The 22485-nt window shown below is 35.0% G+C and overlaps 2 protein-coding genes across 2 annotated transcripts; one reads left to right on the top strand and one right to left on the bottom strand.

The window, feature by feature from the left end:
* Positions 1-3243: 3243 nt before the first annotated feature.
* LOC140799753 (uncharacterized) lies at positions 3244-8078 on the top strand. The gene is made up of 6 exons (XM_073154211.1): positions 3244-3650; positions 5138-5228; positions 5527-5702; positions 6835-6862; positions 6986-7094; positions 7818-8078. The coding sequence occupies exons 1-6, from the start codon at positions 3408-3410 to the stop codon at positions 7897-7899; spliced, it is 729 nt and encodes a 242-aa protein (XP_073010312.1). The 5' UTR covers positions 3244-3407; the 3' UTR covers positions 7900-8078.
* A 283-nt stretch (positions 8079-8361) lies between these two features.
* LOC140799752 (uncharacterized) lies at positions 8362-19576 on the bottom strand. The gene is made up of 23 exons (XM_073154210.1): positions 19420-19576; positions 19116-19208; positions 18228-19013; positions 17336-17523; positions 17154-17228; positions 16943-17077; positions 16219-16337; positions 15759-16061; positions 15591-15678; positions 15349-15454; positions 15159-15269; positions 14543-14706; positions 13943-14063; positions 13231-13455; positions 12951-13141; positions 11544-11711; positions 11352-11457; positions 10909-11046; positions 10633-10797; positions 10345-10545; positions 9176-9370; positions 9039-9110; positions 8362-8901 (listed from the first exon to the last, which is right to left on the bottom strand). The coding sequence occupies exons 2-23, from the start codon at positions 19161-19163 to the stop codon at positions 8749-8751; spliced, it is 3858 nt and encodes a 1285-aa protein (XP_073010311.1). The 5' UTR covers positions 19164-19208; positions 19420-19576; the 3' UTR covers positions 8362-8748.
* Between the last annotated feature and the right edge of the window lie 2909 nt (positions 19577-22485).

Raw genomic sequence — 22485 nt, 5'->3', positions numbered from 1 at the left:
TTTTATAATTTTGAAAGGTATGAGTAAGAGTTTTTTTTTTTTTTTTTCAGAAAGTCCGTAGACCAGTTAATATTTCAATCAAATGGATACAAGAAAAAGAAAAAAGAAAAAGGATAAAACTTTAAAAGCAAATCATTGGCTGTATTACATACCAAACTATAATAAACGCGAAGTAACTAAAACAAACACTCTAGTATAATAAAATAAGAGAAGATAGAGCAATGTTCTAAAAACAAGTCTTTCGTTTGGCCAACTGCGGCTGTATTGTAAGTATAATGACATGAGTCTTGCTCACCTGTGACGAAATCCAATAATCATAATAAAATCATCCGACTCCATTTGAGCAACATGTGAAACCAAATAAAAAAAAAAGTAAAAGTAAGAGTAAAAATGTCAATTAGTGGATACTGGTACTGCCAACTTTTTTTATCTAATAAATATTCTGTAAGAGAGATTTGAACTCTTTCTATAAAATTGTCATCTTTGTTATTGTATAAAGAGTAGCATTGGAGATGGTTTTTTTGTTGCAGAGTATCCTTTATGCTGTCACCGATGCTTATATTGCAAAAACGCCTCTCACGAGTTCAAGAGATTTTTTAGTTTTTTTTTTACTCATATGATGATTATTTTAAAAAGAAATAGCCAATTTCTTCATTGATCTAAGTTGAATATATATATATATATAAAGAATTTGAACTATGAACATATATCCAGTACCATTCGGGTGGACTCGTGATTAGAGATTACAGGATTTATACTACTATTATATTTTAATCTCAAATATGATACCTTATAAAAGGTTAAAATAATCAAGTGTTTAACCGTAAATTAGATTATTAGTGGTGTGATCGACACTTTTAATTTAACATAAAAGGTGATCCTTAAATTAAAATAAGAAGTGCGTTTAGGAGATATTTCGTATTAATTAACTAAAACATTCCTTATAGTGTAAAAAAGAGATATACTACTAAATGATTGAAATGACTGTTTAACTTTATAGGTAAACTTATTTAGTTTAATCCTCTAAATCAAGTTTAGAGAGAAGTTGGTATTGGGTAAAAAGAAAAACTCATAGTGTTTTAATTATATGAATGTGATTCTTTATACGCCTCTTAGTAATAGCACTAAACAAGTGGGAGAAAAGGAAAAATTTAGAATGGAAGACACTAAAATATACTCGGTACACAAAACTGGAACTAGGAGAGAAAAAGTATACCTTATGGCAAGCATCTTTTTCTTTCTTTTTTATAGAAAACCCGTGCAGATAGTTATATTACATTCAGTCAAATTTTACAAGCTTAATACACAAAGAAAAAGAGAGATATCTTAGAGAGCCCTTCTAGGGTATCACTAAACATTGAAGCAATAATAAGTAAAATCTAAAGCCCTAATAAAGACAACACACGATGACATAGAATAGGTCCAGTTGAAATCTAAACTGCTTAGCACCAAACAGCCTAACTGTGGCCAGAGCCAAGACCATGGCAAGCAATCTTTATGTGAAAGCTTAAGTGACATAAGATTGAGAATATTTATTATATTCTCTATCTAAATTTTTAGATAGAAAGAAGAACTATTAGCAAAAGCTAATAATTAAGCGTTAATCAATCATATGGCGAAAGCGATAAGCATCCAAGCGATAATAATTCATTGACAGTCAAATTTTGATACATAGAAGAGATGACCGAGAATAGAGCAACGATTCTTTTAACATAAACTCTATATTTATTCAAGAGCATAAGAATAAGATATCAAGTTTAAAAGCACAAAAAAATAATAAAAATAAAGTACGATCCTAATAAGAGCAAACCTTAAGTTAACCTGCAGTTTAGTTGCAATCCGAACGCTTAAGACACAGTCCTATGAAACACCAAAAGTTAGAAGATTCAACCTACTATCTAAATAAAAACTTTGAAAGTTGGCAAAGAAAATGCCAGATCTTAACTAACACTCTTGATGGCAAATTTGAAAAGCTATTCTCCTTGCATCATTCACATAGAAATTTCAACCCAATTAGCAACTCCAAATGATGCATTAATGTCTTGTGTCATATTATTTGGATTAAGTCAATCCCTTGGGTACAAATTAGACTAAGATAAAAAGTCCACTGTTAGAACTTTCCAAATGTTAATAGTTCCTCTTCCAATCCCGTTGAGCAATCTTTTGAGGACACATACTGTATACATTTCTAAGTCAAAAACACAAGTAATTATATATAATTATATATACATCTAGAACTTCTTATTTGCATGTATACTCTTTCAAATTTTATAAACCCATAATTAGTGCATGGATGTTTTGAGGATACTTTTTAGTTTTTACACTTATAACTTAGCATACGAAAATATATTAATGCCCCTAATTGAAACCAGCATATGTGAATAAGAATAAAAGTATTTCTATCTTTTTTAAGTTTTAGGGGGTGTCAAAGAAAAAGGGGTGAGATAGACATGCAACGCAATAAGAAATTAAGAAATTAAAAAATTAAAAAAAACCCATAAATACAAAGGAGACGGCTTAAATTATGTGGATTAAAGTTAATATTACTTTTTACAAATCAAAATATTAGCAATTTAATAGACAAAAAAGAGACGTTTAGTGTTAACTAACAAAAATATATGCAAACAAGAATAAATATATTCCCCTCATAATTATTCAAATTAAATTATTATTTTTATTATATATGACTAACATATATATCGAATTTTGAATATCCTCATTAAAATAAACTTATAAATAATTAAATAAACTATTTACCGCACTAAAATAATATTGAACAAATTTTACATTACAAAAATATAATAAATAAAATATATATATATATATATATATATATATATATATATATATATATATCTACTCAATATATTTATTATATTGTATAACTTGAAAAGATTATTCTATCCTATGTGATTTTGTCACTAATAGAAAATTTTAAATTAAATAAAGTAACGATTTCTTTACTTAAACTACAAAGAATAAAATAATATAAATGAAACTATAATGGCTTGTTTAGTTTTAGGCGAAGCCTCAAACTTGGTTAATTAGTCTTACATTTTAATTTTAACTTTTTAAATATAAAATTAATTTTATATAAAAACATAAAAAAATATTTAGTTATTGAATAATGTTAGGGGTTGAAGACTTAACAATATAACATGATATAAATAAAATTATAAAAAGATAAAATAAATTTAGATTAAAAAAAAAATATATAATTTCTATATTTTTAATGTTGAAATTAACCAAAGAAAAGACAAGAAATCGCATAGAATACAAGCGGAAAGAAACGACACCGCTCCTCCTGTTAAATGTTACTTGCAAACTTGCCCACATTTCTTTGATTTTCCATCCCTTTTCCTTCTTAATTCCTTGAAACCTACCTACCTCCTTAGGGTTAGGGTTCCATGGAGGTGGATTTGGCCGGGACGACGGGGTCCGACGGCTCACGCCGGCAGGTCCGCCTGAGGCGGAGGACGGTGGAATCGGTCCTGGAGGAGTGCCAGAGAGCTCTTCAGATGCTCAGAAACACCGATCTGAATCTAGAATCTGCTGTGCATGAGCGGGCGATGGAGGAGGAGGAGGAGATAGAAGGCGACGAAGGTCCGACGCCGGCCTCGTTGACGGATGTCGATTGCGAGGCCTACGAGGTAAGGATAGGGGGTTCTTCTTCTTCTTCAGATCTTATCTCGTATTGGGCCGATTTCTTGTGTGTGAGTGCGAGGGGTGGGGGGTTGTTTGAATTATGCGTCGAATGGTTTCTTGTTAGGGGGTTCAACTTTACGAAGAGGGTGTGATCTACTGGTTTAGAGTTTATTGACTCATCGCGTTGCTATTAGGATGTAGATTTCTTGATCTCGTCATGCATCATAGTTATTTGTTCAATAACAAAGATCAGAGGCATGTCTCCGTTGGATGTCTTAAGTCCAGATTTATGGTGGATCTCTGTGGATGCTCAATTGGGGATGATCTTGTTTGTACGAGATATAATTTTTATTAAAGACTAAATAGTTTTTATTTATGGGATGTAAATGAGAAGCTTAATAGATGGAAAATCTATCAAAAAAGTGAGAAGACGAACTTGTGATTCTTGGTCTCTAAGATTGAGCTCTTATTTGGCAACTTTCATTTGGTGGAAAATTATAAATCATGTCCTACTAGGAGCTCTCTCGCGGAGACCTACAAAATCTACCACTATATATAAGGTGGATTAATTCTAGGTTTGCTTACAGTTGTTCAAACAGTTTGAATTAGACCGTCTTACATGTTTGCTGAAGTATCTTACTCGGTCATTCATTATGGGCGTCTTCTTGCATGCCACTCTGGCCATTGTAGTATATAGAAAGGAAAGTTGCATGCAGCCTTATTTGTATAATGGAGATATCTCACAAAAAAATTCTTGGAAGGTGGATCTGCAGTCTGAATTTTGATTTTTTAGACAATTTAACATATTAAGAAGCACAAAATGATCCGAATTGTTATTCCTTGTACTGGATAAACATTGATTTGTTGATCTAGGGACAGAACGGTACAAGGAATAAACATTGATTTGTTGATCTAGGGACAGAACGGCCCTTAGGTTTGCTAAGGGATGCTAAGTATTATGTTTGACGAGTATTTATTTGACAAACAAATTTTTGGTGCCTGCGGTGCTACCTTTTTGGTTTGTTTCACAATGCAGGGCCAATTTTGATCCCTTGAATATACACTAATATTCTTTCTTCTCTAATTAAGATATGATACTCTTACTTATAGGCATGCGCAAGGGTGTAACTTAGTTTGATGTAACATATCTCACTGTTTTCCATGTGCCATAGCTCAAGGCAGCAATTAGAATAATCTCTCTTGCAACAGTGGTCAAGATTAACGTCTTTTTCCTTTTCCAAACCATATGCATAAGTGATAGATTCATATATTGGGACATACTTCTTTAATGTATATGCATGGGAAGGAAATATTTTTGATAGCCAAACATCTTTTCTTTAATATTTGGTACTTGAAACTCACTGCTTTTTACTGCTAGAAGAGACATATAGCTAGAATGTTAAATGTTTCTTGGAAAGCTAATTGATATACTGTAAAGCAGAAGTTACTTTAGGAGTTTGCTAGTAAGGTAACTTCTTTTTTTACTTTGCAGCTGTGTGATCTCCTTAAGTCTAAAGTCGAGTCGTCTGACTTTCTTGAAAAGCTCAGCGGAAATCAGAATCCTGTCCCTTGCAGTAATTCTGGTATGCATTAGACTAGAGCAACTCCTTTATATAACTCCTCATATGTTTTTACTATGCCATCTCTTGCCATCTGTAGATGCTATTCACGATAGACCCAGAGTAAAATATTTAAGTCCCACTCTCATCTGATCTTTAACTTTTTGCTGCAATCTGCAGTCCCGAACTTGCAGATTTTGATACTCTGTATTTGTACACAAACCTGTTTTGCACTTTATTTTAGTGACAGTTTTAACTTTTTAACTTTTCTTTTCTGAGCCAATAAACAGATGAATCATATTTGTTTATTTATATATGGTAGGAGATGAAAATGCATCTTGGGATATGATTACATCGGTGGATCTCTGGGAAGATAAGCATATTAATGGGGATATCGAATCAGATAAAGATGGATACATTCTTGTTAGTCAAGAAGATATAGTGGAGGGGATTGCATGCTTCATGGCTGCATACTTAGCATCACTGAAAGAAACTAAAGTAAGTTGTGTTGATGCTGTCAATATATCTAATTTTAAGAAGGAATCATCATATGACATGTTTCATATGCTTTGATGAACTTTGTGAAGTCTGCTCATATGGTTTTTCATCTGATGAAACAGTGAAAAAATGAATTAAGAAAGCAATAGGGTCGTTTGTTTCATGTGTTTTATGATGTGGCATCTATAGCATTACATGAGAAACCAATGTATATAAAAGTTTTATATCTTCCCTTTTTTCTTCCCATTAAAAGTTGAGAGAATTTGTTTTGACATCTACTTAATAAGAGTGGATGTCAAGATGTAGCAAATGAGCTCAACTTTAGCTCTTGGAAATGATATATCATGGAATTTATAAACTAAAAACTGGTTTTTATACTACCCTTTATATCTGTAGAATAGAAATATATTAAAGCCAAATGGCCTCAACATATTTCTAGAGACTAAACAAGAAGATGAGCTCCTGTGCAAGGAGTATTTCAGACTTGTCCAATCAAATATTATTTGGTGATTTACCTCACTGTCCATGCTTTCATTATTTTGTTGTCTCCCTTATTAAGAAATGCTACTCTTAAATTTGCCTTAATATCCTAGATGAGGATTTCTGATATTCCAGTAATGGAAACTTTCTCTTGAGAAATACGGAAAAAATGTAAGCAAGAGGAGAAAAATATTATTTACAGTATACATGCATCTCAAATTTGTTGCTTTATAATTTTCCATGCAAGTTTACCCCATGATAAATTCTTGAATTACCTAGCTTGCAACCTCCCTGTACTGGTCCTTTGCTGTGATTCCTTTATCATGGGAATTGTGCTGAATTTTATCTCTTCCTGAGCTTTGTTTATGCTGTTGGATTTGTTGATGTGATGATACTGTGTGATTCATCAAGTCAATTGCTCTACTATTTCTAAAATTTCTCACTTCGTTCTATTCTGGTGTGATATCTCTTTGATGGGTTTATGCTGGATATCATGTTGATTTTAGTTTATAATGCTGATTTTATTTTTCTTTTTTTTTCCTTTTAACTAATCTTTTGTTGTTGTTGCAAGTTTATTACATTAGACCTCCAACATCCATTTGTGATAAAAAGTTAATATTGGGCGTCATTTCTGAATATTTGTTTTGTGCAGGAATTAACTCCCAGTCAACTACAACAAGGTTAATTCTCTTACATTGTTGGAGACATCACCATCTAAATTCTCCTTATGATGCCTTAGTTGTTCTTGATCAGCATTCTAAAGGATTTTTGGTATTAATACTTGCCAACTGTGTGTTCTACAGCCCTTAGCAAGACCTTTTCTATTAAAAAGAAGAAAAGTAAACTTCGAAAAGCATGGGATGGAACCAAGGTTATTTATAATGTTGCTTCTTGGGGTGCTACTGCTATCGGGTAAGTTGCCTGCCTAATCCTCCATACTGTTACCAGCCTTCCATGAAAATCGGGACATCAAATTTTTCTAAAATCAATTTATTGGTCATGCAGTTTCCATGAAAACCAAAGTAAGCGTCATTTTATCTTTTGATCATACATACATACATATTTCAGATTTTTCTTTTTTGCTTTGCTTACTGCTTGACAGTTTTCGCCGAGATGAATAGACACTTTAAATATGTGGCGCAAATTAGTCCAAGAGTAGAAGTTGTTCTATTTTGCAATATTCTCCCACTTAATGGTTCAGAATAACGAACTTCTGAAAATTTCTAGGGTTGTTGGGTGTGATATATCCTCAACAAGTACAATTGAACTGGACCTTAATAAGTGGTACCAATGATAATTTAGTTATGTTATAGTTTTCAGTTTTTCACCCAAAATATTTAGAACTGGACCTTAAATAGTACAATTAAGGTAGTTTGGTTGATTGTTTGCCATAGAATGGAAATAAATTTTTTCAGGGCCTCAATTAGATTCAGAATGGAAATAATTGTTGCTGTTATAATTTTCACGTATTGCAAGGAAACGCAAGAATAAATTTGTGAAATCCTCAAATGGCATGCCTGCCATTTTTCTATCTCAGCATGCATGTTGCTGATTCATATTTTGGGTAGCTCAAGTAGTTGCATATATAAGCAAGTAGGACTTTGACCAATGGACTTGATCTCTTTTCACCTGCAGCATCTACCAAAATCCGGCACTTCTCGGAGCAGCCTCTGCAGCCTTTTGGACATCCTGCCGTGTGATATCAAAGTTATTATGAACTGTTAATGAAGTACTTGAGCTTCAAATGAATCAATGCTTGTTCATAATCTCCACGGAACTGCCAGGGATGTTCCATTATCTATCAATTCTTTCTCTGAAAATCATGTATATATGTATCAAATTCTTCAGTGACATGTAAATCCTTTTCATCTGATCTAATTTGTTCAGCCTTACAAATGATACAAACATTCTGATGAGTAAACCCAAGGATGACATGCACAATCCAAAGCCATTGTTGGTAGACACGACATCTATCTCAAGAATTATGTTTTCTTTTTCCCTTTCTTTCTAAGAACCTATATTCGATAATAGTTAGGGTATTCATAAAACAAGTCTTCAGAAGAAAAAAGAACTAGAGTTGGTCTATAATTAGTCATTAACACTAATCTTCGGATCCACGCCCTCCCCCCTCCCGCCCCACACCTTTTAATTATTGCAATATGTTCTTAAGAGCATCGAGTAAAGAAAGAAAAAACTTTAATTATTGCATTATGTTCTTAAGATATACCTATGACATCTCCAGGCCAACAATAAGTGGAGATAATCTATTGGACACCGCTAAACTATATGTGGTACATAACAAATAAGACGACAGTGGAGGCAATCCCACAGGAAGTGGGAATGCTAACAATATGTAAATGCTTTGTTTGGCCTCACAAGAAGCTCACAATGGTTAACTTCCAAGCTTCTGTAGGTCCCTCGCATAGATTAACGCTTGGTGTGCAGCAGTCTTGCTGTGTATTCTCTTCCTTATAACCACAATAAGTTAAAATAAATATTGTTGTCATGCTGCCTCCAAGCTCTGCAAAATTAGTTCAGGGCTTTGATTCATGCCAACAAGTACGCCTTAATAGTAGAAATTTTGGTCCTTCTGGGTTGGTTCATCCTTCCACAGCATTGAACGCACTTCCCTGATTGATCTTGGTGGCTCCTTGTCCTTCTCTTGCAGCGTGTTACCGAGAAGCTGTTCAATCTGTGATGCAAATGTTTCCTCCAAAACCTGCATAATTTAAATCTTTAATTAGCCCTATAGATCACGGGCACAAATAGTTTATATCTTTAGGATATGAATAGCTGACTAAAAGAGTACCAGAAACTGCAGGAGGCTGCAGAGTGTGCAATAATATAAGAACTTACTTGCAGTGTGACTCTTGCACCTTTATACCATGCCCTATTCTCTTTTCGATTTTCCAAGAAATTGAGGACATCCTGTAGTTAAGAGATAGTTAGCTATAACAATAAGATACTGGATAAGTTGTAACAAGGAAAACTACCTGACCCATCCGGTCCCAAAAGCCACGGCATACTGCTATGAACACATGAACTTCAAATACCGTATGAACATGATTAATTGTCTCAATGATCTGGTCCTTCAGTGGTTGCATTCTGCTACGAATATCAGATTCCATCACTGCATCTTTTGAGTCCTGAATAATCTTCTTAAGCTTTGTGTTGCCTTGTGCACGAGTCTGCATATGGAAAAGATCAGATCTATTTATGGATGACAAGATTAAAATATATTTATAAGTGACATTAGATTTCAATCAATCATAAATCTTTTTCTCAAGATCTTAATGGGGAAAAGGAGAGGTTAAGCTACAAAAGTTGTGCGAAAATTATTCAGGTCAAGTACAAGAGTGAAATACACTTCAGCCTACTTCTTTCTACTGCATTGATATAACACATTAGTACTTTTCAGGAAGAGGAGAATAAACTGCTGAGGGCAGCATTAATTAGTCTACAATGTATAAATCTGAACAACTTAGCCAAACAAAAAGATATGCATGAATATTTTCCTACAATATAGTGATAGGATCTGAGCCGAAGATCTATAAAGTAATAATACCATAACAGTCTTAATAAATAAAAAAAGAGAAAATCAATAAATCCTAGCCCGTTGGCTAGACTTGAGAGAGAATGAATAGAGAAGAAAATATTTTATTGTCTATCTTAATTCACATGAAACAACCTATTTATAGTTTTCCAATCAAACTAATCACTTAAGAAAAGAAAACAAACTCTTAGAATAAATTAACTTAACCAATAATTTAGCCGTTGTGTGTTCAAACAGTCTGGATAGGCGTTTTCAAATAAGAATTTATTGCTCTTGGCCAAAAGCATTAGATTCATTCAAACAAGTCCAGGTGACCCAGACCAGAGTTCAAACGCCCAGCTAGTCCTCCTCTGCTAGTCGCCTGCTGTCTTTACTGATTAGTGAACTGGAATGGAACAGTTAGAGCCCCATTCCTATCATAGTGAGGTGTATTTATTGTCTGTTTGACTATACCTTGCAGTTTAATATCTGCATTCTGTAACAATTTCCTAATGATGCAATTTTCTGTGTTCTTGTATCACAAATTTTTGCACTTTTTACTTCCAAACTCTTATAATGTAAAGAGAAAGATGTGCCATCAGAGGATGCAAAAGTTTCCAGCATACTCACATTTTCTGCAAGCTTCTCCACAACAGCTTGCATGTAATTTCTAAATTTGGATCTCAGAGTTACAGTTACTTCGCTAAGGCGCTCACCAGCAACTGCATTTTCACCACCCGGTATACAAGAACCCCAAGATTTCAACTGCAATTCTATCTTAGGCCGCAAAGTATCAAGCAATCTTTTCATGGTATTCAAGAAAATGCCCAGCTGAAAGCAACAGAAAAAGGCAGTCAACTTCCAAGAAATGCAGTGTATTTAACATCCAGGTATGCAAGAAGCGACGAGGATACACACTTCATCAGGTACAGCATAAGGGCACACTGAATTGCGCTTGGTAAGCTTCTGAACGTACTTCAGGCCAAACTTTTTAGGTGTCATACTATCCTTCAATGGAGCCAAGACATCTGCATACTGCTTTTCCAAAGCCTCAACCACTGCCTTCTCGACATCTGCAATAGCCTTCAATTCAAAACACAAGAACAAATAATCAGGTCAAATATTTATTCACAAAATATCCTGAAAAGGCAACCTCCATAAACAGCCAAAGCCTTAGTTTGAATAGGAACATACATTCTCAAGAATAAAAGTGTATTCTGGCCATCGGCACATGATGACCTCATATTCAATCAAGGTATCGTTAAGCCGTTCATACATATCATCAACAAATGGTGTTGTCATATGCTGAGTCCGGACTCCTGACCATTTCACCTGTTAATTAAAGAAACAAATTAGTATTTTCAACCTAAATTCTTAAGCATTACCAATAGGGAAGATTAATTATGGTCAGAAGTAGTTTAATGACAAAGATCTAGTGACATTTCTAAAGCACAAAACTGACGAAATCAATCCTGGAACTTCATCAATTTCTTCCAAAGGAAAAAAGGTAAAAAGAAAAAAAAATGAAAGAAAAGGAGATCATTGTATTACCTATGAAATTAAAGAATAACAAGTTATTTTGAATAAGGATCATATAAATATATAAATGTCATTCAGCAGAAAATAGACTAACTTACTTTATCCAGCTTGCAGGACTCGAGTAATGTGAGGCGCTTATCTTGAATCCATAAGATAATATATAAGTGGAACAACTCTTTTGCATCAACACCTCCTTTGATTGGACTGTGAAGGTATTAAAGAAAAAATAATTGAAAAAGGTAAAGGACTTAAGGATAATTAACCAACTAAAGTGAGAATAAAAAAATTACCAAATGTTCCAGCTAGCAAGATCTTTCTGAAAATCAGCAGTTGCAATCACAAGATCAGCCACAGGTGATGAAGGACCAGTAGGAGGGCATGCAACAAGAAATGCACGCAATCTACTACAAAGTTCCACACTATAAATGGATGCAGCTAAATTTGGAAGGTCTATGAAACTGTAATGAGAAAAGACAAAGTATTATTACAAAGTAGAATATACCAAAACATGTTCCATAACATGAATGACTACAATTGTACAACCTTTTTGTGAACAGTGGTGGATAAGCATGGAAATAGCTTACTGGACAATGAGATTCAAAGGAATTTTGGCTAGATATAGTACAATAACAGTGATATTCTGTAACTAACCCTCATTCATAGGTTGGCAAAAACTTCTATTTCATGTTTAGAATTAAACATTGCAGAAAGACATATCAGAGTTTCTTAGCACAATCAGCTCAAGAAAATGTACCTGTCACACCACAATTGGATAGTTTGACTGTATGATTCATATACTTCCAAGAAAAAAAAATTGGGCAGTTTGCTGCTGTGGAGATTCAGAATACCAAACTTCTGGATAAATCGAAGAGCAAGGGTCTAACTATTAGGGGTACTGTATTATTGTTAGTTTTACAAATTAGGGATGATGATTGGTCAATTCCAGTCATAATTGAATTTTATCGGGTAGAGTAATCGGGTCAAGCTTTGCAACTAATTTTATGTGATTGCCTGTCGGATTGTGCAGGTGGATCAAAATGCTCCATTAAGACATATGAACCTTGACCATGATGTAGACATGAATGCTTACCTTTTTTATCCGATTGGTAGTTGGAATACCCAACACTAATTTCTTGTTTCCTACTTGGACATCTTCCCTAATTGAGCACTGTTAACTTCGTAAGTGATCCACAAACCTTTCCAGTTGGGACTCCTAGTTGATTCATAATTGAACACTCAAGGCCTTCTCTCCAAGATTTTGAGCATTTATTTAGAATTATAAGTCACAGAACACATATTGTTTGTGTCCTAAACCAACTTTAATTCAACCTTACCTAACCCAAGGCTCAAAGAGCCTACAAAAGCACATGACAGAAGAAAGATTAAGAGAATCAGAATAAAATCAGATCTGAATATAAGGTTCTATAGAAACATTTCCCCCCTTTCCTCTACCGTAAGCATGCATGAAAATAGAAGCTGCTTTTGGGTGTGACAAAGCGACTGACTGAATAAGCCCACTGATCCTTAGAGATGGTCAAAAATGCCGTTTGCTGCTTGTCTGTACCTTGTGATTTGTTCGTAATATATGAACAATGTGTAGAAATTACATAAATCTAAAAGGAAAGTACTAGTCAGATAAACTTCTCATGGTTCTAATATAAAAGCTTGGACAAAGCAAAAGGAAGAAAATGGTGTACCTAGGAAGCACATGTTGATTGTGAATTTCAATGTCTGTGAAGATCTCATTGCGGATATTGATGCATAGAGATCTCATCTTCTGGTAGGAAGTGGACAAAGTAACAATGTCCATCAGATTACCTTCAGTATAGCCACCAACATATTCATCAGTTTCAAGCAAGTGCCTCCTAGATCGCTTCCTAGAAGCAGCCTGTGCATACACGATCATTACATGGTTGGATTATTTACATAAATTTAAGCACCAAAAAGTTTCACCATAGAGCGGATGGATTAGTTAACCTGAAAGTAACTGCATAACTTTAGTTGAGCCTCCGGAGATAATATATCATGAAGAAGATTATATAACTTCACAGCAGGTGCCAAAGCAGGTGCCGGCAATCCATTGGCAGGCTTGAATACTTCCAGCATTCCAGATGGTAAAGACTCATCCAGCGATTTGTAATTCTCAAAAACACTTGCTAGAATTTGTTCAATTTGCTCCTCGATTTCTCCAAGAATACGATTCTAGTGAAGAGACACACTAATGCAAGTCATTATTGACATTTTCCATGAAAATTAGATGAGAAAATATTTCATTGCTGGACATAATAAATAGCAAATTCAACCAGCAAAAGCATTCACTTTCATGAGTTTTACATCAGCAGACAACTGATATGAATAGAGCAGTTGAAAAGCAGTAAAGCACTAAACATTATTATTTTTTTTTTACAGGAAAAAGGTTGCAAGAGCGAGTTATCAACGATAAGAGACTTTTGCAATGTATTTACATATTAGAAATGATTTATATGAGCAATTCGAAGATTTGATAATTGACAATACAACAAAAGAGAAATTAGAACATATAAAAAACTATTGTACCAATGTGAAGACCAGCAACCAATTCACTACTGTCAGAAGTTACTCGCAGAATTCACCATTTGATACTAATCATCAGAATATGAAGATTTACTATTTATAAACAAACAACATCGTCTAACAAAGTAATAAGTACCTCTTGATGACTCAATATATTCTTACTACGACTCTTCATAACTACTGGTAATAGCAGATCATGAACTAATGTGAGACAGTCTGCAGTAGGGGTTGCCACATCCATAACATAAGAAAGGTACCTGAAAAACATCAAAACCTGTGTTAACATGGCTAATACAATACAAAAATATGAAAGAATAAAATTACTTTGTTACTCCGAGTCTTAAAAAATTTATCAACAAAGAGACTTTGATCAAAACCTCCTTTAAAAGAAGACTGGTTTTTCTGTCCATCTTAAAGGATGGAATTTGGTGCTTAAGTAGTGAAATCATTGGTGATATCTTGTGCAAATATAGAGTATCTTGTGATAGTGTTCTCTTATTGCCCATCTAATCAGTGGCTAACGGACAAATAACCTAGTAAACCTATTTGCAGATTTTCTATGTTCATTGCAACTCCACTTGCCTAAAGTTGCAAAAGATAAGAGTTCCGTGAACTCCATGAAGGTCATCCTAACTTGAGAGCCAGTAATAAATGATACTAGCTTTGATACTGTATTTATTGAACAACTCCACTGTTCATTTAAAGCAATAAGCTGTTAAGTATGTTAGCTCAATACCTTAGCTTTGTGTATTCATCTGAAACTCCATAATAAGATGCAAATTCTGACAATAACCATTTCCATGATCCATGCAACAACAAGTTCCTTTGTTGAAAATGTTGTGCTTTCATTGCAACTTCAAGAACTATATCATATGCCACAGTTTCTGCAACAGAGCCATACTGCAGCAAATCAAGGATATTAAGACAATAGTTATTGCATTACACACGATAACAAGCATGAAAGAGGAACACATGAGTCACCAGACAACTGAAAGAAAATATAATTTATAGAGTATAACCTATACAATATATTCAGCTATAGAAATCTTCTTTCTGCAGTTGAAAAAAAATATAAGGTTTAAAAGCTATCCATCAGATCTAAATCCTGTTAATGTCCTTAAAATTACTTTCTTTCTGTAGTGCTAATTTGTGCCGATGCTTCCATAAAATTACGCATCCTTTCTATTACCTCCTTCCACATCTTCCATAAAATGGTTTTCAATTTGAACATTGTGAGACTCAGAAAATATTCAAGGATTATATGCCACTGAAGCATTGAATCTTATATATGAAATATATTGAAAATTACTTGAGATGATAACAGTAATGTAGCAGTAATGTAGCTCCCATACCTTCAGAGTGTTCTCATCTGGACTAGTCGTGTAATTTACATACATTTGTATCCGGCCAACAAGTTCATGCTCTGGTTCACGAAATATTGACCACCAGCGGAGTTTGTCACTCTGTGTGGAAGAAATTTAATATAAAAACAGGGCCACCAAAACAAAATTGGAAATTAATTACTGCCATGGATATTCTTACTGGATCTTCTGCAATGCTGGCCACTTGAGCTACAACTCGGCCGCAAGACTTTCCTTTGGAATCATAGATATCCACGATTAGATCATCTCCTAAGCTATCAGGGAAGCTGTAACATACACATAGTTGCTTAAATACACATCTATTGCCAAATGAGTATACTCAATTCAAGATAAAAGATTATTTGCTTCAGTATATGCGTAGCAATATCTAGGAAGTGATTTCTGGAGATAGTTTGTACATACAATACATGTGTTTCACCAGACCCTGGTTGCATTCGAACCCATTCATCCTCAGCCAAACTTTTAAGCTTCAACTGACATGAGTATATTTCTGAGACAGCCAATATCTTGTCAGAAAATATTACTAATGCTTAAAGTCTTAACAGATGGCACAAAATGTGAAAATGATACCTTGTACAATTTCGTATGATGAACTACTACGCAGAGTACTGACCCCAATTTTAAGGAGCCCAGATACTTGTCTAATATACTGAGCACTAGCATGCATGTAAGCCAAGCTATGCCTTGAGAATGAATTATTAGCTGGGAGGGGAGGTAAAACACGGATTTTTCGAAGCGAGTCCCATCCTGAGGAGAGAGTTGACTGTACATTGGACAAACGATACCGTATTGATTCCAATCGTACTGTTGGGGGCCTCAATGATGAAAAACTGCATCCAGAAGGCATATCCAATGACATTCTTACTTTACGAACTGTGCCACAAGGAGAAATTTTGTTAGGGCAAATATAATTTTCCACATATATATCATAGTATGAGCTGGCTGCATGAGAATTCTAGATAAGACATGACATGACCAGCATTCAAAATTCAGGAAGGAAGATATACTCTCAGAAAAGAAAGTCACACACCTTGGACCTTCATCTTGCCAATTGTTTTCTTAGGCTTTGGTGCAGCTCCTTCACTGATGAGCTCTGCTGAACGCTTTGCAAGCAGCTCCTCCTCCGATTGCAGCAAAATTTGCTGCAAGCTACACCATGTTGTTGGAAAGCCACACTTAGATTTAACTCCATTTGGAAGGTCCAGAAGTGCCACATAAATATTGTATATATTCATATACATACAAAAATACAACAGTTTAACAATAATTGGGCAACAATAACACATTAATACTTATGTTCCAATGAAGATTTTCCAACTTTTTATGAGAAAACAACAACCAGCAATAAAGGTATCCATTATTTTCAAAATTCAATGATTACAAGTTTACAACTGGCTTTCTAAAAGCTCAATTAATAAGCTTTCACAAGAAAATATACAACAAGATGCTTATCTTTAAGAGAATGAGAGCATCATGTCCATTAAATTGTTTCCACTTCCAACTTTCAATATGAATGCCTATCTACTAGTAATAAGCTAAAAGACATTATAGTTCTAATTATGATTTGCTTTTTGAAATCTGAGATATCAAACTCCAGGTAACCAATATGCTTTTAAAAGAAATAATAATGCAAGTTGCATAACTTCAGAGAGTAGGATGTCATACAGCAATAATACATCAATCAGTAAATTGAGCATTACATGATCATGAAGTATCAATATTTTAAGGTCAATTAGTCTGGGAGAATAACTCACCCAAATGCACTTCGCAGTAGTGCACATTCATTTTCAAGAAAATTGGGAGCTTCCATGCAGCCCCTAGCCCATGAATGAAGGCACAGTCGAACACAAGCATCATATGCAATCACAGAATGCCAAGGTCCTTGTCCACTGAAATCATTTTCCAGGGAAATTATAAGTTTATGACCTTAGAAATGTGAGCACAAGTAATCATTAATCTATATACCTTGCATGAAAGGTTGGGACACGAGCTGGGAATGAGCTAGAGGATACATCAATTCCTGCACCAATTGGTGTGCTCCTAAAAGGCAGAATAAAATTGTTCAAAAAATAAAAACAAGTAAAAAGGCAAAAAATAAAAATAAAAATTTTATAACATAATTTAATAGCCAGTACTATATCAAGGACCTGGCACCCTCATGAGGCTTATTGGTATCCTCAACTACATGAGAACTTTTATCCCTTTTCATGGTCGAACCGTTAGAACCAATTTTATGAGTACTACAAGATCTGGTAGGTGTTATATGATCAGAAGCTTGACTGATTTCCTGATCACAGCCATGTATTGGTGGCGCACTTGGGACATCAGAGGCATCCTGCATACAAACTTAGAGAGTCATGAACAAAATCAGAAACAACCATTTCCGATGAGTTATCCCAAATCACAAGGTGTACTCAAATGACTTTTTTCTTTTAAATTTTCTTCAAAGATTTAAAAATTCAGCATAAAGCTTGTAGTCTACGCCTATGTATATATACATATGTTGTTTGTGTGTTTCTGTACATTATACAAATAATAACTTCACTAAAAATGCACTTAAGTTTGAGGCAACACAAAGTTTGGGTAATCCAAGAAATCAACTTGGATGTTTCTCATGAAAATATAGCAAATTTCTTAAGCTAGCCAAAACTAGAGAACAAAACTAGGAAAACCAATGATGAAGAAAATTGGTGCACCTCCAAACAAAAGAAGAAATACATTTTAGTCAAAGAAGAACCAAGAACTTAGCCTAGAAAAATAATGACCACTTAATTGTCTAAATTTTCAAAAACAACAAATTTAGAATGCAAACAAGAATGTTTATATTATTCATATTCCGGTTTCATTTGAGATAACATTCTTATGCTTCAGTTTCTCCTTTCACTGAACTAAGGGAGTGTTTCCATACCAAGTAAGTTTCATAATCGTTTACCTGAATTCAGAAAATAGTCTCAACATCTAAAGACATATCTATTCCACTTGAACAAACAAAAATGAATTTCAAAAGCATTTACTAACAAAAAGAATTAGGGAACAAACCATGTCACCAGTAGATTTCACATAATTTTGACGTGGAACTTGGCAAGAGTAGCCTTCTGACTGGTAATTTCCCCGTGCAGTAGAGATGACCTTATCAGGAGCAATTTTTGCATCTTCTCTGAAGGGAACATTCCGCATATAATTCTCATCATGGTAATTTCCTCGTGAAGCCACACTAGCTTTCTCAGCCTTAGCATTCACATCTCCACGGAAAGGGACACTGCAAGAATAGCTATCCCCAACATAACTACCTTTGGAAGCCACATCAACACCGTCGTTAACCCTCTCCACCCGAACAGGGAATTCAGAACTCCCACCCGAATCTGATAACTCGTCCTCCTCTCCCACATACTTATTTACCCTAACCGGCTTCCTCAACTGCTGTGGTTGGTACCTAGCAGTATCTCTGGATGAACTGAAATCTGAGTAGCCATCACTGGAGTAATACTGCTGCTGAGAAGACGGAGCCACATACCGATTACCAACGCCTACTCCAGCAGGTGCCCCGTTAGGGATCCTGTGCCCCGAGAAGTTACCCCGAGGGGACGACTCGCCAGAATATCTCCCACTATAGCTCTCCGGCTCAGTACCAGATGACTCATCCATATCGGAGCCGGATTCACTATCTTCTTCTGTGTGGATTGTCCGGGACGCTGGTATCGCCCCTCTCGGCAGGTGCCCGCTCCGGAATTTCTCTGGCGGGGGAATGCCGAGCCCCCGGCCACCATTTCGGATGTTGCGAAGGGGATCAACACTGCGCTGGCGGCTAGAAACTGACGCCTGACCCTATGCATAACTTCTAGGTTAACTCAAACCCATCTAGATGCATCTAAAAGCAAAGATTATTATAATTGGGAATGCTAGAGAAGAAGAAGTGGCAATGCTGACCTCCCGAACCCATCGAAGGGCATGGGGATCGAGTCCTTCAGTGAACATCGCTGCTCCAAACGTACTTCCCGATCATAAAAAAAAAAGAGTCACCTACAGCAAAAGAATTCTAAATGAAAGCCTCAAAATCTCGACAAGAAAATAGTGGTATGCAAGTGCCTGCTTCGAATCAAGAAAGAAAAAAGACAATGCTTAAAAAGGAATCGATAGAAAATTCAATAAAAATTATCTCAACGAGTGAATCAAGACCTATTTAGAATGGGAATCAACATTCCGAAAAAAGAAGAAGAAGAGAAGTGCTTACTCGAAGAGAAGTGATCGAACTCGGTGGATTAATGGCGATGATATCGATAAGCTATAAATTATCAGCGCCGATCTCTACTCCTCTCCTTCTATTTTCCAAAAATTTAGACAGATTTGAGAGAGAGAGAGAGAGATTAGTATTTGTAACAAGCAATGGAAAATATTTACTGGCGACGTCTTTCCTCTTTAACGCACGGAAGGGGCTTCTTGACGCCGTCAGTCGGAAGCCCAACGGGAAGATGACGTGGAAGGCGGTGCCGTCGGGCTTCCGTAACGGTTGAAAACTTAGAAGTGGACGAAGTGGGAGCGCTCTCTTTCTGTAGCCTTGTGGGGGAACGAATCTGTTGGTAATTGTAAGATTTTTCTTCAAAATGTGCGAAATTGAGTAGATTATTCTTACTCAACTTCAAAGAGAGTAGAATGGTAATAAAACATATCAAAATTTGTTAAATTTTTTTTTTATAGATCATAAATTAGACAAAGGTGCTATATATCTCTCTAACTTGGTGTAAATGATGCTCGCCTAAGCTCCGCTTGAAATTAAATTTCTACGTACATTTTAGTTTAGGCTAGACTCACTTGATTTTGAGCTGAGTCTAATTCAACCTCGAGCCGTAAACATTCCATTTTAAGCCTAATGCAAGTTTTGTTCAGGCCGGTTGGGTCGAGCTTGATTTAAATTTAAATAAATAAGGCTTGATTAACGTTTAAATTAAATAAGTTTGATTATAGCTAAGATTGGGTCAATTAGAGATGGATATAAACTATTAGATCTTTATCTAATCATTACAAATTATTCATAGTATAAACTAATATTATATATATATATATATGACTCTTATCAAGTTAAGTTTGGTTCGAGCTTAAACTAAACCAAGCTTAAGTTGAACTCAAGTCGAACTCGAGCTGTTCTATTATTTTGACAATTGTATCTCTTATATATATATATATCCTATAATGATAAAGAAAACTTAGTGCTCAATAATTTTCAGAGTTTTTGACTATTTAAAGTCCACTCCGAAACTAGGAGTGTTGAGAATTTTATTATATATATTCTTTTCGGACTCAACGACCTCCAAATAAAATCACTCACATGATTTGAAATTTTGGTATAAGTTATTCATCAAAGTTATCAATTTATATTTGAAAATAGCTTTTCAAATACGCATAAATTTTGTATTTAAGTTTAAAATAAATATCTATGACAGCTAGTTTGATATTTAAAAGAAAAAAAAAAGGACTTAAAGACTTATCGTTGGAGAGGAACGTTGCTTTCACATTAAGGAAAGGACGATTCGAGCGTTTAGTGCATGGAAGGGACCAGTGCCTCCAGTCAGTGATTCCGAGTCATTTGGTCTTCTTTTTCTTCTTGTCGGAAAGAGAAGTGCATGTGAAGGCCACATTAACTTCTGAGGTTCAAACAATAGAAAACTTCTATTGTCTTTGCCGTACAACAGACATACTGAACTGTCCACTTTAATACCATGCATCACATTAACATAATTAATGAGTGATGATCGCTTTGTAAGGCTTCTGCCTCTCTTTTTTTCTTTCTGCTGAATGGTTAAAAAGGAAGAAGATAGAGTCCAAATCAAGATGGAGAAGATTAACCGTTATGTATTCACAAAAATTAAAAGATAGTAATTCTACCGTTATGTATTCACAAAAATTCTCCGCACTGAATAATGATGTTCTTGATGAATTAAGGAGTCTCTTCAGACGGGTTGACTATAGTAATAACCATCTTAGAGTCTTTAGCAACAACAGAGAGTAGAGTCAATGCCTCAGTTTTAAGAGGGAGATTGCAATCTATCGATTGTGCCCTAACAAATATCAAAGCACCTAGATGGTCTCTGGTCACAAGCTCAATCCCAACAGTTTGGTTGCTGGGTTTTAAAGTGTAATCCATTGTAATACTCCTGGTTGTCGATGTATGATTGTATATTGTCATGTTTAATTTCCTCCAGCAAATAATAGAAAATAATATTTAATAAAAAATTAATGGTGCCCAATATATATATATATATAATTTGGTTCATAGTAGTTTATTTATTAAGAGGTTGACCCAGTTTTCTAACTTATATCTAACCCAAGGCAAAAGATGATAGGAATGGTATTAAGACCTAAGGAAGCCATTTTAACACACCAAGATTACGGTGGGAGACCAGTTGGATTTATCTAGATTTGTCCAAGGGGCCCATGAAAAGGACAATAATAATTCAAATTTGAATCCTTCTAAGTTTGAATTCTGTCCGGTCTTTTTCGAAAAAAATAAAAAAACTTCCCTAGACCTATCAATAGCCAATCATTCATGATTGATGTAAGGCATCGACTAGAATATCCTACGTGTGCAATGTTGGAAAGAAGTCTCCAAGTGAAGCCAAAGAAAAGAAAGTATTAAGTCTATTACACCAGAAGCTCTCAGAGATTAGCATAAAAAACACGGCAGGGCAGGCAAAACTCGCAGGGATTGCGCTTCCAACTATCCAAAGTAAGCGAATGAATAGTGCCAGAGAAACGAAAGAAACGAGAGCATGTCCTTCGCTTTAATAAATGGGTCTGTTTGGGATTCGCGTTTATCTGGAAAGCTCTTTCCGACACTCCTCCTATGAGTCTCCTCTTCTTTATTTAGTACAATATGAGCTCTAAGAGAGTATCTTCACTTTTTTTATTATTAACTTTAATGGCCACATTTTGTACTTTGATGGGCACCACCCATAGACATACATCTGATGAACTAATCTGTACCTCTTTATATTCTCTTTCGAGTGCGATCAAAATTATCGTGTATGTGCATGATTTATATGTTGATGCAAATCTAACAATGCGCTAAAAATCAATCTGCATGGAATCTGCGCTTTAAAGTTTGACGACAAAAAGCAGTAAGCAATTTGCCCCAACTGATGCTTCTTTCAACTTCCTTTCAAACATGTATTTGATTGAGAAAGAAATGCAGCCAAGAATTGTTGTCATGACATCACATTATCTTTGTTGTTCAACAAAACTTGTTCTGTTTCTGCAAAGAAATAGAAGACTGCTAAAGAAAGTAATAGGAACGAGAAGGATC

The sequence above is a fragment of the Typha latifolia genome, chromosome 13 (genome assembly GCF_019914945.1).
Source record: "Typha latifolia isolate L0001 chromosome 13, TyphaL0001v2, whole genome shotgun sequence".
Classification (NCBI taxonomy): domain Eukaryota; kingdom Viridiplantae; phylum Streptophyta; class Magnoliopsida; order Poales; family Typhaceae; genus Typha; species Typha latifolia.
The sequence above is the reverse complement of the archived record's forward strand: the minus strand, read 5'-3'. Positions and strand labels throughout refer to the sequence as shown.

Excerpts from the sequence above, each read along its gene's own strand:
- LOC140799752 (XM_073154210.1), bottom strand. The coding sequence starts at position 19,163 with ATGTTCACTGAAGGACTCGATCCCCATGCCCTTCGATGGGTTCGGGAG. Across the intron at positions 14,064-14,542 it reads GATGAATACACAAAGCTAAG|GTACCTTTCTTATGTTATGG; the intron begins GTATTGAGCTAA and ends GATGTTTTTCAG. Across the intron at positions 11,458-11,543 it reads CTTGCTAGCTGGAACATTTG|TCCAATCAAAGGAGGTGTTG; the intron begins GTAATTTTTTTA and ends ATACCTTCACAG.
- LOC140799753 (XM_073154211.1), top strand. The coding sequence starts at position 3,408 with ATGGAGGTGGATTTGGCCGGGACGACGGGGTCCGACGGCTCACGCCGG. Across the intron at positions 3,651-5,137 it reads TCGATTGCGAGGCCTACGAG|CTGTGTGATCTCCTTAAGTC; the intron begins GTAAGGATAGGG and ends TTTACTTTGCAG. Across the intron at positions 6,863-6,985 it reads TCCCAGTCAACTACAACAAG|CCCTTAGCAAGACCTTTTCT; the intron begins GTTAATTCTCTT and ends TGTGTTCTACAG.